The following is a 12,838-nucleotide window of genomic DNA, read 5'->3' as shown; positions in this document are numbered from 1 at the left end:
AACCCCCCCCCCCCCCAAAACAAAACAAAAAACCCCCACCAGTAAACTAAAGAGAAGAAAATTAATTTGATTTTGAATGAAGCGAAGCACCATCATTCAGGTTGAATCAATTTGTACGAAAAATAAAATCATGATTCCATCATAATTCTTTTAATATCTGCATACAGATTTTCCAAGAATAGGATGTTGGATTTCTTTTGGCTCTTGACTTTCCTGTAGTTGAATGGGACCATATCAAAAATTGTTCCTGACTTGTGGCCATGTTGCTGCCGTAACTGGCGAGTATTCCGTGTGTTCCCATGTGCATACATCAACCACAGCGTCCTGACCTGCTGTGGGGAGGGACGAACGGGCTGGAGTGGGTCAGGGCTCCGTTCAGTTCTGCGCATGGTGTGCTCCGCGAGCCCGCTGGACTTCGGCTGCTCTCAGAGAGCTGCTCAAAACAGGCTTGAGTTAGTGGTAATTTCAGGCTGTCAGGTATGTTTTGTACATCTTGAGAAGTACAGGATGGTGTCTCACCCTTCCGTCTAAAATTAATGTCCATGAAATTCCTTGTGTCACGTGTGGTAGCTTTGTCATTCGAGTGACAAGGGGTCGGACAGATGTGTTGACTTTCGTTATCATGTGATGATAATAATTTGTGTTTATGTGGTTTTACATTGTGAGACATGGGCTTGTCTTTTCGCTGAAATGATTAATGGTCTGTTAAAGCCAGTATTGTGCTAAGATTTGTCATAATGGGCGTATAAATCATTCTTGTTCGTTTTACAGAACTCACTGCCTTTGTATTTACATACATTTTTAACACTACTAACTTTGAAAAAATACTCTTTTTCATTTCAAGGCCAAATAGGAGCGTTATGATGACATTTAGCAATAAGCAGTTAAACACTTGTTCTAAGTACCTAATTCTGTAGGAGTAGACCACTGGCAGATGTCAGTGCCTTTTCCAACGAGGAGCTCGATACGATCTTTGAGTTGCAACTATCAACAGATACATGCAAATACAATTCTGTGGAGAAGAAACTTCAGGACTATTCTCAAATCATGCATGACCTTTTTCTAGGAAAAAAAGTTGGCAAAGTTTTTCTTTGTTTTCAAATCAGCTATTCAGTTGTAAATGAGGTGAAGACAAAATCCATCCATGCATCATTTGTAAGGGAAAGAATTGTTGTTCAATACCTGTTTCCATGAAATAGTTTTTCCATACAGGCTGTTAAGAATCTTCCCAGTTACCCGATTTAGCTCGTTTTTTCCTGTAGCACTTTCTTTCTGTAGGACTCAAAGATGGTCAAGTGGAATTCACAGAAGCAGGATGGTTTTGGCTTAGGATTTAATCAAGTATGAGTAACAGTTGGAAAATTCATGATTATTTGTCTGTTTTAAACCTCTGAAGTTATGAGTCACTGTTTGGGAGTTTCCTGCTGCATATTTATGAAGTTCTCTGAGTGAGCTGACTCAGTGTGTTTTTTAAATCAGTATTTGTAATCCTTCTAAGTGTGTGCTAAGCAAACTGGAAATGAAGTTAGCATCCCTAATAAAATCAAAACAGTGATTTACAGAGCAGGCGCCAGTACCTTCTATCTATCTATCTATAGTATTTCACAGAATCATAGAATATCTCAGATTATAAGAGATCTGTGAGGATCACTGTGTTCAAATCTCTGGACCTTGCAGGACTACCTAAAACGAACCACATGCATCCAGACGCTCCTTGAAAATATATATACATATATATGTATTCATATATAAAGTGTGTATATATATATATTTTTTTTTCACAGAAATCTTTTAAATTAAGGCATTTGCTCAGGTCAGCTCTGTACTGGGATCCCTAGAGAATAAAGTGGTCACATGAGAAAAAGGTTTTTGCTGAAATTTTATTTATGTGTAAGTAATTGTTGGAAGATGGGGGAATACATTTAATGTTCTTGAGTGTCTCAGAGAAAAAAGGAAGGAGTCCGAGACTATTTCCTATTGGAGCAGAAAGATTTTCTGTTCTTCCTATTAGAAGGTGGAGAGGTCTCCTGATTTATTACCATATAATGGGTTTAGGTGGTTTTACAATGCAGATTCTGGAATAAGATTTGTCATGTTTCTTCAGGAAACGATCTCTGACTCTGTTGATTACTTAATTCTCTTATTAATGGTGAGTTACTGGACCTAATTGCAATGACCTCCAGTTGCCTTTTGGGAATGTATTTTGTTGGAAGGGGAAAAACCAAAAGTAACTATGTGCATTAAGCTTTTCTTTTTAAATAGTATTTTTTGGGCTGTTCTATTACTTTTAGAGCATAATCGGTCTATGTGAAGAATAGAGATGTGTCAGTAGCGGGAGCTCCCAAACAATGGTGGTCCAAATAATGACCAAATTGCGCGATCTCGCTCAGGAATCAGTGGTAACACATCCCACAGACTAGTGTGACATACGCTGTTCAAATTATCCGTGACTAGCCCTTCATAAAGCTGAGTTTCTGAGGAAAGAGTTTGTGATGCCTTTCATCTGCTTTAAGACCTTTCCCTTTGTAAAATGTGTCTGGTTTTGTTGTAACATCACAGAATTTCAAGTGTATTCTCAGCCTTTCTGTGCAGATGGGACTTGGAGCCGACGTTGGTTCTGGAGTTCGTGGCACGGACCATGTTTAACCTGGCTGAATTCTGGCAAAATGGGATCAGTGGAGAGGAAATGAATTCTAGTGTCACCTACTTTTGATTCGTACCTGCAATTATCATCTAGTGTTGACTGAAGAGCTAAGTCCAAATTCCCTGAAAATTGAGGAAAACCATTTGAGGAAATTGCACACGCTGAGTTTATTAAGAGACCTGTGTGTTTTAATAACGCGGGTGGATGCTTGGTTGCTTGGCATGTTAGCTTTCAGACAACGTGCCCAGTGAAAGAAAGAAGATGCGTTAGAGTGGAGAGTGTCGCTGTTCTGCAACTTTAGGACCTGATTTCTAGCAAAATTATAGGACAGTTTTAACTTCTGAAGCGTTAATCCCTGAAAATTAAATTTAACTATTCTTTTCTGTTTTTATCATCATATTAAGGAGTAGGAATCTGCTCTATTTATTCCATAGAAAACTCATTAAATCAGTGATAAATTTAGCTCAATAACTTCACTAGATTTTGAAAATGATTGTGCTACTAGAACCTCTATTTCCAACCCAAGTGGCAGCTGAAAAATCTGAAGTACTCAGTCGTCGTATTTATGTTAATAGCTATGCTGAATAAACAGATCTATTGATTAAGTTGTTCAAGGATTCCTGTTTTAAAACCTCTTTCTTCACTTGCTCCTGCTTTTGAACAATCGCTTAATTGCTCTTCACCCTCCTAATCACAGGAATTCCTGGAAAAAAATGAGAATTGTTAAACACGAGAACACTAAAGTGCTCTCATGTAAAGATCTCATCACTCAGTTTCAAGGATCTTTTATGTGTTATAGCCAATTTTTTTCTGATTTGCTAGATGTATTATTTCTCTTTAAGGTACTTCAGCTATTGCAGAGGAGGATTTGTTTTATCTTTTGAGGTTGTGGGTATAATTTTTGTCTACAGTACAGTACAGCAATATTATGAATAAAAAGTATATGAATAGTGAATGGAGCTGGGTTTTTCAGGAGATGATTCTGAGCGGTGAATTGATTTCAGATCTTCAGGAAACTGTTTGTACTTTGTGTGTCCCCTTTTGTATGGGAAGGATTCGTGTGTTGTAAAATAGGACCTCTAAATTTTGCTTTCTTGGATAATGGTGGTGTTCTTGGACAGACCATACACCCGCAGGGGAATGCGTGACTATTCCTTCTTTGTTTGGGACATAATCTTCATATTCTCTGGTGTTTCAAAAGTTTGTAGACTTTGAAAAGTTAAAGCTTGTGTTGCCATTGGAGAAGCAAAGTGAATAATGCAGTTCTGTTACTCTCATTATTGGTAAATATAGTAAAACCAGAACTGTCACAGCAGAGTTAGTAATAATAAGGTACATATGTTGGGAGACTTTTGAAATGTTTTTTTATGAAGAGCAGTCACGATAAGCAAACCAGTCAGAATTCTTTGAAGTATTTGCTGAGCCTGCGAACAAAGGCAAAGTTGTTGATACTGCTTATTTGATTCGTAGAATCATTTAGGTTGGAAGGTCACGTATTTCCACCCCCACTGCCATGGGCAAGGACACCTTTCCCTAGACCAGGTTGGCTCAAAGCCCTGTCCTGTGATAGAGGGTGGCTGGTTAAAGTTTGAGATGAAGACCAGCATTGATGCACGTGTGCATGGTCAAGTAATGCACATGAAGAAAGCGCAGTCTGTAATTCCAGATACATGGTGATGGCTCTGAATTAACCATCACCATTCAGCGTTGAGATCTTGGAGGTGTGAGACATGCGATGAAGATGTTAATTCAATTTGTAGTAGCAATGCAAAAGACAAAGTAGGAGTAACAGGGATTAAAGGAATAGAGGGCAAACCAAAAGGTTTCTTCTGTGTTTACCCCACTTTGTGTGCAGTCTCATCCGTTTTTCTCCCAAAAGACGTAGTAGAATAGAACAGAGAAGGGATGGGACAGTGTTGAGGAAGTGTAAAGCAGTGCAGAAGTGTTTGGCATGAAAATGTAAAAATAACTCTATTCTCTTACCTAGAGACTTGAGGTTGTTGCATATGAGTCTGGTGGTGGTGTTGCTTTGATTCCCTTCCTGGGTGGGAGAGTCGGAGAAGAAAACTCACCCTCGCGCTTGCAAACTCTTAACAGTGTCATACAGCTCTCTGAAGTTCTCGTTTGCTTAACTCAGAATATATACTGAAAGATAATATTTGACTGGTGAGTCTGCAGTAGCAATATGTGGTGGATAGTGATTTAAAAATACAGTGTGCTCATTCTCCTGAAAGTGAGAGATAACCTGATGACCTGCTTGTGGATGAGCAGCCACATGGATCACAAGTGTCATTCTTAACCGGGGGGTCACTTGTGCAGCGCCTGTTTTTGGTTTTGTTTCCCCCTGATGTTCTTTTGGTGATTGAGACTGTCTTATTTCATTTATGATCGCAGACCATGTGAGGGGTTTATGCTGGACACGTGTTCTGTGAGCTGTTATGCCCAAGAGTTGGTTTTATCCACCTCTGATGTGTGCGTTAGTTTAGTGGGATGGTATCTATCAGCCTCTTATGCCTTTGCTCTCGAGGACCTTGAGACAAGGTGCAATGAACAGGTCTCAGTGAGGAAATAGGTTCAGTGATGCTTCTGTGCAGCAGCCAACATGGTACATAGCCATTGCTGGGAGAAACGAGTCTCTGCATGGAAAAATTTTCCCTTTGAAGGGGGGCATGTCTGTGTGCGATCTGTTCATGAACGCTTACCCCTGCATTCGCTCTGCCTGAGTGCCTTCCTACTTCAGAATCAGGGCAGGGTTTCAGAACTGGAGAAGTTACTGAGGAACATGTGTGATGACTTGCCTCTGTTCCTTGAAGTCCTCCAAGAACAGAAAGCAGCCCAATTCCCTAGCACACATTTTTCTAAGAGGTTCTGCGGTTTAGCATCAGTAGACAGAAAGCCCTTGAATGGAATCTTCCATATAAGATACCTGTATTTAAATTATTTTTAATGTTTCATCTCTGTCTCAGCTAAGGAGAAGATTCTGTGATAGCTGTGGTCAGCAGTGCTTGTATCTTAAGTTGATGGAGGGAAAACCTTGGCGACAGTTCAGAGCATGCATCAGCTACCTGGGCTGGCTGCAGTCCTGAGGCAGCTTGCCTTTCGTTAAAGAAAGCAGAATTCTGTGCTTAATATTACAAGAGGAATTATGTATTATGTTCCTGAATATTTCCAGAGGGAAGTCGAACTCTAGGGGCAAATACTGTCCATTCTGTGCTTAATATTACAAGAGGAATTATGCATTACGTTCCTGAATATTTCCAGAGGGAAGTTGAACTCTAGGGGCAAATACTGGAGGAATAATGCCGTGTACTCCAGTCCTGCTGTATACCCCGTACGTTCTCCACTCTTTCGGAAGCAGCAACGTGTGCTCTAGTTAAAAAAAAGCACACAAAATAACTTGTGAACGTGTGGCTGCAATAGCCACTTAGGAAGCGCACAGTTTAATGAGAGGTGAGTGCCCTCCAGTAAAAGAGTGCTGTATGTTGTATTTTCGCTGTCCAGCGGCGTATCTGTTGGTTCGAATGACCTTTGATTCACCCTGTTCATTAATGCGGGCTGGCTACAGCACGCCTGCCTTGGAACTCGGTATTATTCTGCTCACATCTCCGTTCTCATTATAAACACGGCTATTTTTAGCTAGCACAGACTCAGAATATGCCTTGTAAGCTTAAGGGGGATTTATTGAGCTCCTGTGTGTATTCACTCGAGATTCCTTGTTGAAGCTTACTGATTTAGAATTTTGGGGAGGGGTGAAATGTACTATTTAATTCCTGGTATATGCCTGAAGGAGCTATATTTAGCTTCGGCTGCTTGCCGTTGCCATTGTGCTGTTTTTACAAAGAGCTGCAGCAGTTTCATTGTTCAGGGGCTTAACTAGACATAAATGTAGATGGATGAGCTCTATAAACGTTGGTGTACTGCGAAAATTGCTACTGCGAGTCCGTGTGTGTGCAGTAGGTGTACTGGAGTAAAACTGCGCTGGAGCGTGAACACAACAGGCACCTTGTTCCTGCAGTGGGCTGGGCGTGTAAATTCACCCGAGGAGCACGTGCTAAAAACTGTGTTTAATTTTGCTTCTAGACCGATGAAATAGTTTATCAGGAATAACAATGTGAGCTTTATTTGAATTTGTACATACAAAGGTGTGACTTACTGCAGTGGCACAATTTGTTTCATTGCTTAATCAGTAATTAAGAATTCTGTCATCGCTTTTGTAGTTGCCGTGTATATTTTTAATGGGATACAGAGGAGAAAAATCAGTATGGAGAATGCTTGCTGCAGTTTGGTCCTAGAGGATGATTACATATGCACTACAAGATGATTACATATGGATATCCTTTTTATAATGCATGTATCAGGGCTCTTGCTATCAATTACTAGGCTGTTTGGTGCTCTGAGGAACAAAATCTGCTGGGAGTCTCCTTTTCCTGTTTGGGGAAAACGAGGAATTCTACCTTGATCAATTAAGTGTTCCAGCAGATGTAGATTAGCTTCATACTTTGCATTCAGAGAAGAGTAGGGGTACTTTCTGTCCTTTCTTGGCTGTTTAATTTCTCCTTAAGTCCAAAATTCATTCTTTAGCTAAAAGAATAAAAAAGAGAGTTGTGTCACATATAAAATTACAGAAAACCTAAAGCATATTTTGTGTTTCAGAAAATCGGAGAGGTTAAGCGTAAGTGGAAAGACTGATATTCTCCAGTGAGACAGAGAGTAATGGATTAATCTTTTTCTGCAAAGTTGCGTGATACTCTGGCACAATCATTGCATCTATTATTTTCATGTAAAAATGAATTTATGATGCAATTCAATTTTTATGAACCATGATACGGTGTTTTCTACAGGAAGAAAATTTCATATATGGTTGTTCATGTATTCCACTTGTGATCTTAATTTCTTATTGTGGACCTTTCTTGGGCAGCCTAAGATTTGTGCCAGATACTGAAGACATCAGGCGGACTGATTTATTTTCAGTTTTGGAATAATGCACAGCTTGAAAAAAACCTCGTGACATAAAAGCTTGGTGCTTTACGTATCACAAATGACGTTCTCCACTCCTCCTCCCAAATGTCCTTTCAGCATCAGTATTTCCAGTAAAGGAAGGTCTAAGTGTTTGAGGAAGCGATGTGAGTTCCTGCATGGAAGAAGCTTTGAAGATATCAGCGTCCAAGTCTTGTGGTCTGGGCTTTGCAGCAAGAGACTGGTCTAAAGAGTCAGTCTTAAGAAGCGTGTGTATCTCAGGAACCCTTAACTATCTTGTGAGGGCGTTCAGATTTCAGTAATGCTGCCGTTTGCTTAGCTCTCATCAACAGGGACCAGTAAAACCAGGATGCTACTGACATTTAGGTGGAGGTGTTTGGTTTTTTTTTTTTTTAATTAGGCTGTAGGATTTTGTCCTCCCAAGGAGAATTGCAGAATCTCCAACTAGTCAGCACTTTCTCTGCTTTTTGTCTTTAGTGCTGTGGGAGTGTGTTTGTGGTTTTTTTTTTTTTTTCTTTTATCTTCTGAGAACAAGTGGGCAGGAGGATATTCAGTGTGTGTACATAAGGGCACCTGCTGCTTCTCTCAACACTACTGTTAACCTCATTCTTTTTAAACAGACTTTATCCTTTAAGCCTGAATTCCTCCTTTGTCAGGTTACCCTGTGGAATCATGGACTCAGTGATGGGAGGAAGAAGCAAAAATCACAAGTATTTGCCTTTTGTTACCATTAAAACTCAAGAGCTAATCCAAGTAAGTTTTGATAGCCAAATGAATACGTAGGCAGATGTGTGTGTTTTTAACTGCCAACACCGTACTTTTTCATGAGATCAACTCTAAACATAGACATGGTCTTTGCGTTCCCAAACCAGTCCAAGAACCGCAAGCTTGACCTGTTGGTTTCATCTCTGTAGGCATGTCCATTTCCTCCCAATGTTCGCACTCCGGTCTTCCCCTGAAAAAAGATCCAGTGTGTCCAGTGTGCTGCAGTCCTGCATGAACCGTGTTGCTGGAGCAGCGTGTCCCATGTGCTGGGGTTCAAAAGCCTGCAGTTGCCAAGACTAGACCATTTCGGGTTTGCTCCAGTACTGCTTAGGCCAGAGAGTTTTGGTAGTGAAGATGGGAAATTGAGCTATGGAGCCACAGATAGAAAGACGGATGAAAGATGTAGTCTGACGAGGGTAAAAACCCCTACTCCGCTCCATGATGAGTGTGCCCTGCAGGTGGGGATAAACCACATGGCTTCTCAGTGCGGATGAAGGTGAGCCGGTAGGACTGGCCTGAGGCAGCAAGGAGCAGCGGAGGGCTTGAATGCACTGTTTGGAGCATGGTCTGCAGCCTGGAGCATGACAGAGGTGCTGTGTGTGCCTGCTAGCCCTGAGGAGAGCACAGCCTTGTGTCCCAGAAGCAGTGAGGAGACGATAGACAGGCGGAGGTCTGGAGAGGTCACCAGCTCTGCCATCTCTGCATCCCAGAAGCTGCGGCTGTGGGGCAGAGTGGTAAATTGTTTAAAGTGGAGCTTTGTAAGTTTATGAAAGTGTAGCGTTTTGTTTTTTTCTATCCTGGAGATAGAAAACCGATTTTCATGTTGTATGGAGTCCAAGTCACATGGGTGCTTGTGCGTAGAGGTGCTGAAAGGACATTGACTTTGGATTTTTTTACGTTTTGATCATATTGCATGAATCTTAAGCAATAAAACTTTCTCTGATCACCTGAAGGCTCCTTAATAAATTATTTCCTTCAGTCATGCTCCCCTCCTACACACACGTCTGCAGTCCTGATGTGAAGTCTGCCTGATATTTTACCTCCGTGTGTGTGCGCTTGTTCCTAGGCACCCTGCAAATTGTCGTGGCCAGAGAAAGACCACAGGTTTGGGTGGTGTGTGGCTCTCAGAGGTATCAGAACTCTTGTGTCCTCTGTATTAAATGTTAGGTGTTACGTTTTGGGTGAGAAGAGATGTTCTCCTGATGTCTGGGTTAGTGGAAGACCATTAGGTTTTCTTTCTCTACCATGGGGTGTGGGACACACACAGGGCTATCGGAAAGTTTTCATTCATGAATTCCTCACTACCACAGGGACCAAGGTTTTGACGATGCCCTGAAACTCTCCTGCTCATCAGCGGCACATAATGGCTTTATTTTTTAGCCTTTTTTCTGGATGTTTTTCATTTGGTACAGGCTGCTGTGCAGGGTTTTACATCTGGAATGATAATGCTCTGTGACCTTTCAGACTAGTATTTCTGAAGTGTTTTCCTGTAATTAAACGGGACTGGGCTTCACAGAGCAGCTTTGTGCCGTGGTCCTGTGCAGGATGAACCGTGGATCCATACCACAGTATCTCTGTAACATAGCACATACCGAGCTAGAGGTGTCACAGATTTCGGACTGGAGTTGAAGTCCGTTCTGACATCACGGCGTAAGTAGTGTCAGAGCCCTGTGCTTATGGAGGCTGGCTCTAATTTTTGTGAAATGGTCCAGCTGTTTAATTAGAAGGAAGTGTTTTGAATGATGTGTGCATTTTTATTTTTGTATTTAGTATTGATTAGCTTTCCTGACATAACATAAACTCGAGTTAATTAACTGCAAATTAGGAATTGACATAAACAGAGTAGATGGGTATGTCCAGAGTGCCCTGTGAAGGGCTTTATTTGTATTATAAGGCGACTCTCATGAATTTGACACTAAATTAGGAATTGGAGCTAGCCCACTTTACTTAAAAACAAGCTGGAAATAGGCAAAACATTTAAGCACGCACATGCAGCAAAACATCAACTCTTGATTTTAGTATTCTTCAAATCGCTGGTTTGTGGTTGTTTTAAGAAATCATTTGTGTCTGCGTTTCTGTTCCTTCAGCCAGACTTAGAAACAGAATGGTATCAAATAGAAATGTTGTTTTGTAAGTTAGCAAATCCTTAGGTTATTCCTTAGATCTTACGAAAAAAAATTCACAAGTTTCATAAATTGTTGTGTAAGTCTTGAATGGAAAGAGAGAGTACTTCAACCTGACAGGATTGCTGATATCTGATAAATACAACTGGTTTCCTGGATAAGTTGTGGACTTGAGGGGTTGGGGTTTTTTTAGGGTTTTTGGGGGAAGAGTTTTGTTTGGTTGTTTTTTTTTTTAATAAATAGTGAGCTAAAAGCCAATGAAAGAGGAGATAGGCATTGTTTCTAAATCTTTTTAAGAAACGTGTCATTCTAGACGTAGGCGTTCAGCATCGAATGGTGATGTCCTTGTTAGGGTAGCGGTCTGTCACTACCTCTGTCCTTGCTCAGAGACGTGGCAATAGCAGCTGCCTGGAGCCCAGAATCAGAGCAAGGAAAAATACCCAGTGACCCTTCCCAAATCCTTGCCCTGCTTCCAACAAACGGTGTTTCAGGAACAAAGTGAAGGAAGAGGTGGCGCCTAGTCTCCATGGGTGAATCAAAGGTGCGTTCTGAGCTTGAACACTGATTGTAATGTGGGGACTGGGGAGCCTCCCACATGCTGTTAATTAACGAGAAAACCACAGAGCTCAATTTCATCACTGAAGTAAAGGCTCAGTACTACTGAGAGTAACGAGTGCATAAAACTAATGCTAGAGAATCACCTTCATTTTTAGTATTTGCTAACCAATCAGGTTCTGTAAAATGAGCATCAAAGAAAGACGAGGTTCATGCACTAGATGTGGTCAACAGTGCTGTTCTAATCTGCTAGTAAATGGAGGTGAGCGTATGTTTACAGTGACTAGCTGAGAGACCAGACGCTTTTAGTGTTGTGTAATCTCGGTCTGTCTGCACTCAAAAACTTTGAAGGGCTTCCATTGGATTATGAAGGTATGAAAGCACGTATCGTCTCATAAACCCTAAACTCTGCTAAGCAAAAATAAACTCGTAAGTTTTTCTGTGTTAAATGTGTTATGGAGAGGAATTACGTAAGGGAAATCCAGCTGACTTTGTTCTGTACTCTACTTTTTGAAAGGGTTAGGAAAAAAAGCAACTGTTTACCTAAGATGCGGTTATTTGTTAAGTTACCTTTTTTCTTGAGATAACAGAATGGATGGGTTAGAAAAGGAAATTCTTGAGGACATAGAAACTTTGTAGGTAAGTCACTTCTGTGGCGTCATTTAACGGAACTTACGACATGCACAGTAATGAAACTTAGCTAATAAGTAATTTACTTGTGTTTCTGCAGACGCTGGAAGCCATTCTGAATTTTAAGTACTCTGGTGGACCAGGACATGTGGAAGGGTATTACCGGAACCTTTCCCTGGGCCTTCACGTAGAAGTAGAGCCCTCTGTTTTCTTTACGCGTGTTAGTACCCTGCCAGCAACAAGGTAAGCCCTGTTTGACTCGTGTGTGTTTGACCTGTTGTCTCTGTTAAATTGGCTAGAACATCGAGACTGGGCTGGAAACTTTCCATGTGATCAGCAAGATGTAGGTCAAGAATTATGTGAACAAATTTTTAAAATTCCTCATCTAGGAGTTCAGCCTCCTTTAACTGCAGACTGTGATTGAAGTAATCCATGTGCATTGGACACCTTCTGAGGTTCAAACATTTTTTTCATTATTGGTTTTTTTTTTTTACAAGGGACAGGTTATCTCCTGCTTATGGTGAAAGTTGATGACTTCTTTCTCTGTCTCTTGGCTGTGGTTGTGGTGTGTTGTGTATTACATTGTTTTGACTTTGTCTAACAGAATCTTACCCAAAACGCATGTGTAAATGGTGGTCCTTGGATGCGAGGAATAAATTGTAATCGTTCTCTCCTTTGGTGCTTACCTTCTCTTGTAAGCCATGGCATAGATTCACATATCGTAGTGAATTTTTAAAAAATCATGGCAACACATGGTGGTTGTCAAATGCCATAATCACAAAGATCTGATTGCCTTAAAATTCATCAGCTGCTGAGAGCAATCAGTTTTAGTGGGTTTTTTGCTAAAATTGTGTTTATTTGTTGCTGAAAACACAGTTCCTGTTCTATATGTTTTTATTAATTTTATATTGCTTTACGTACTCTCTTAGATGAAGGATGAAGTTAGTGCAAGAAAAAAATTGCTCCACGTTGGACAGGAATAGGCTTTTATTAAAAATCCTCTGTAAGAAATCAGCTACCAAGAGGAAAGGTTCTTGAAAAGAAAAGCAGTGTGCATAGTGGGAACCAGCACTTTGGTTTAAATGCTGAACTTATTTCAGTGCCAGTGTGTAGTACTATTATGTACTTAATTGATGCAGGAGAT

The 12,838-nt window shown here is 40.7% G+C and overlaps 1 protein-coding gene across 1 annotated transcript in view; it reads left to right on the top strand.

Annotated features, from left to right (window-relative positions):
- The window catches only part of TRAPPC9 (trafficking protein particle complex 9), a gene marked incomplete at both ends in the record, with an annotated part of 201,795 nt that overhangs the window by 123,850 nt on the left and 65,107 nt on the right, over nucleotides 1-12,838 (top strand). Inside the window, one exon of the mRNA XM_010132754.1 lies at nucleotides 11,795-11,937. Within this exon, the coding sequence (XP_010131056.1) occupies nucleotides 11,795-11,937 (143 nt within the window). The remainder of the gene's footprint in view (nucleotides 1-11,794; nucleotides 11,938-12,838) is intronic.

Source organism: Buceros rhinoceros, unplaced genomic scaffold (assembly GCF_000710305.1).
Source record: "Buceros rhinoceros silvestris isolate BGI_N320 unplaced genomic scaffold, ASM71030v1 scaffold1443, whole genome shotgun sequence".
NCBI classification, from domain to species: Eukaryota; Metazoa; Chordata; class Aves; order Bucerotiformes; family Bucerotidae; genus Buceros; species Buceros rhinoceros.
Note: the sequence above shows the minus strand (reverse complement) of the source record. Positions and strands in the feature narration are given on the sequence as shown.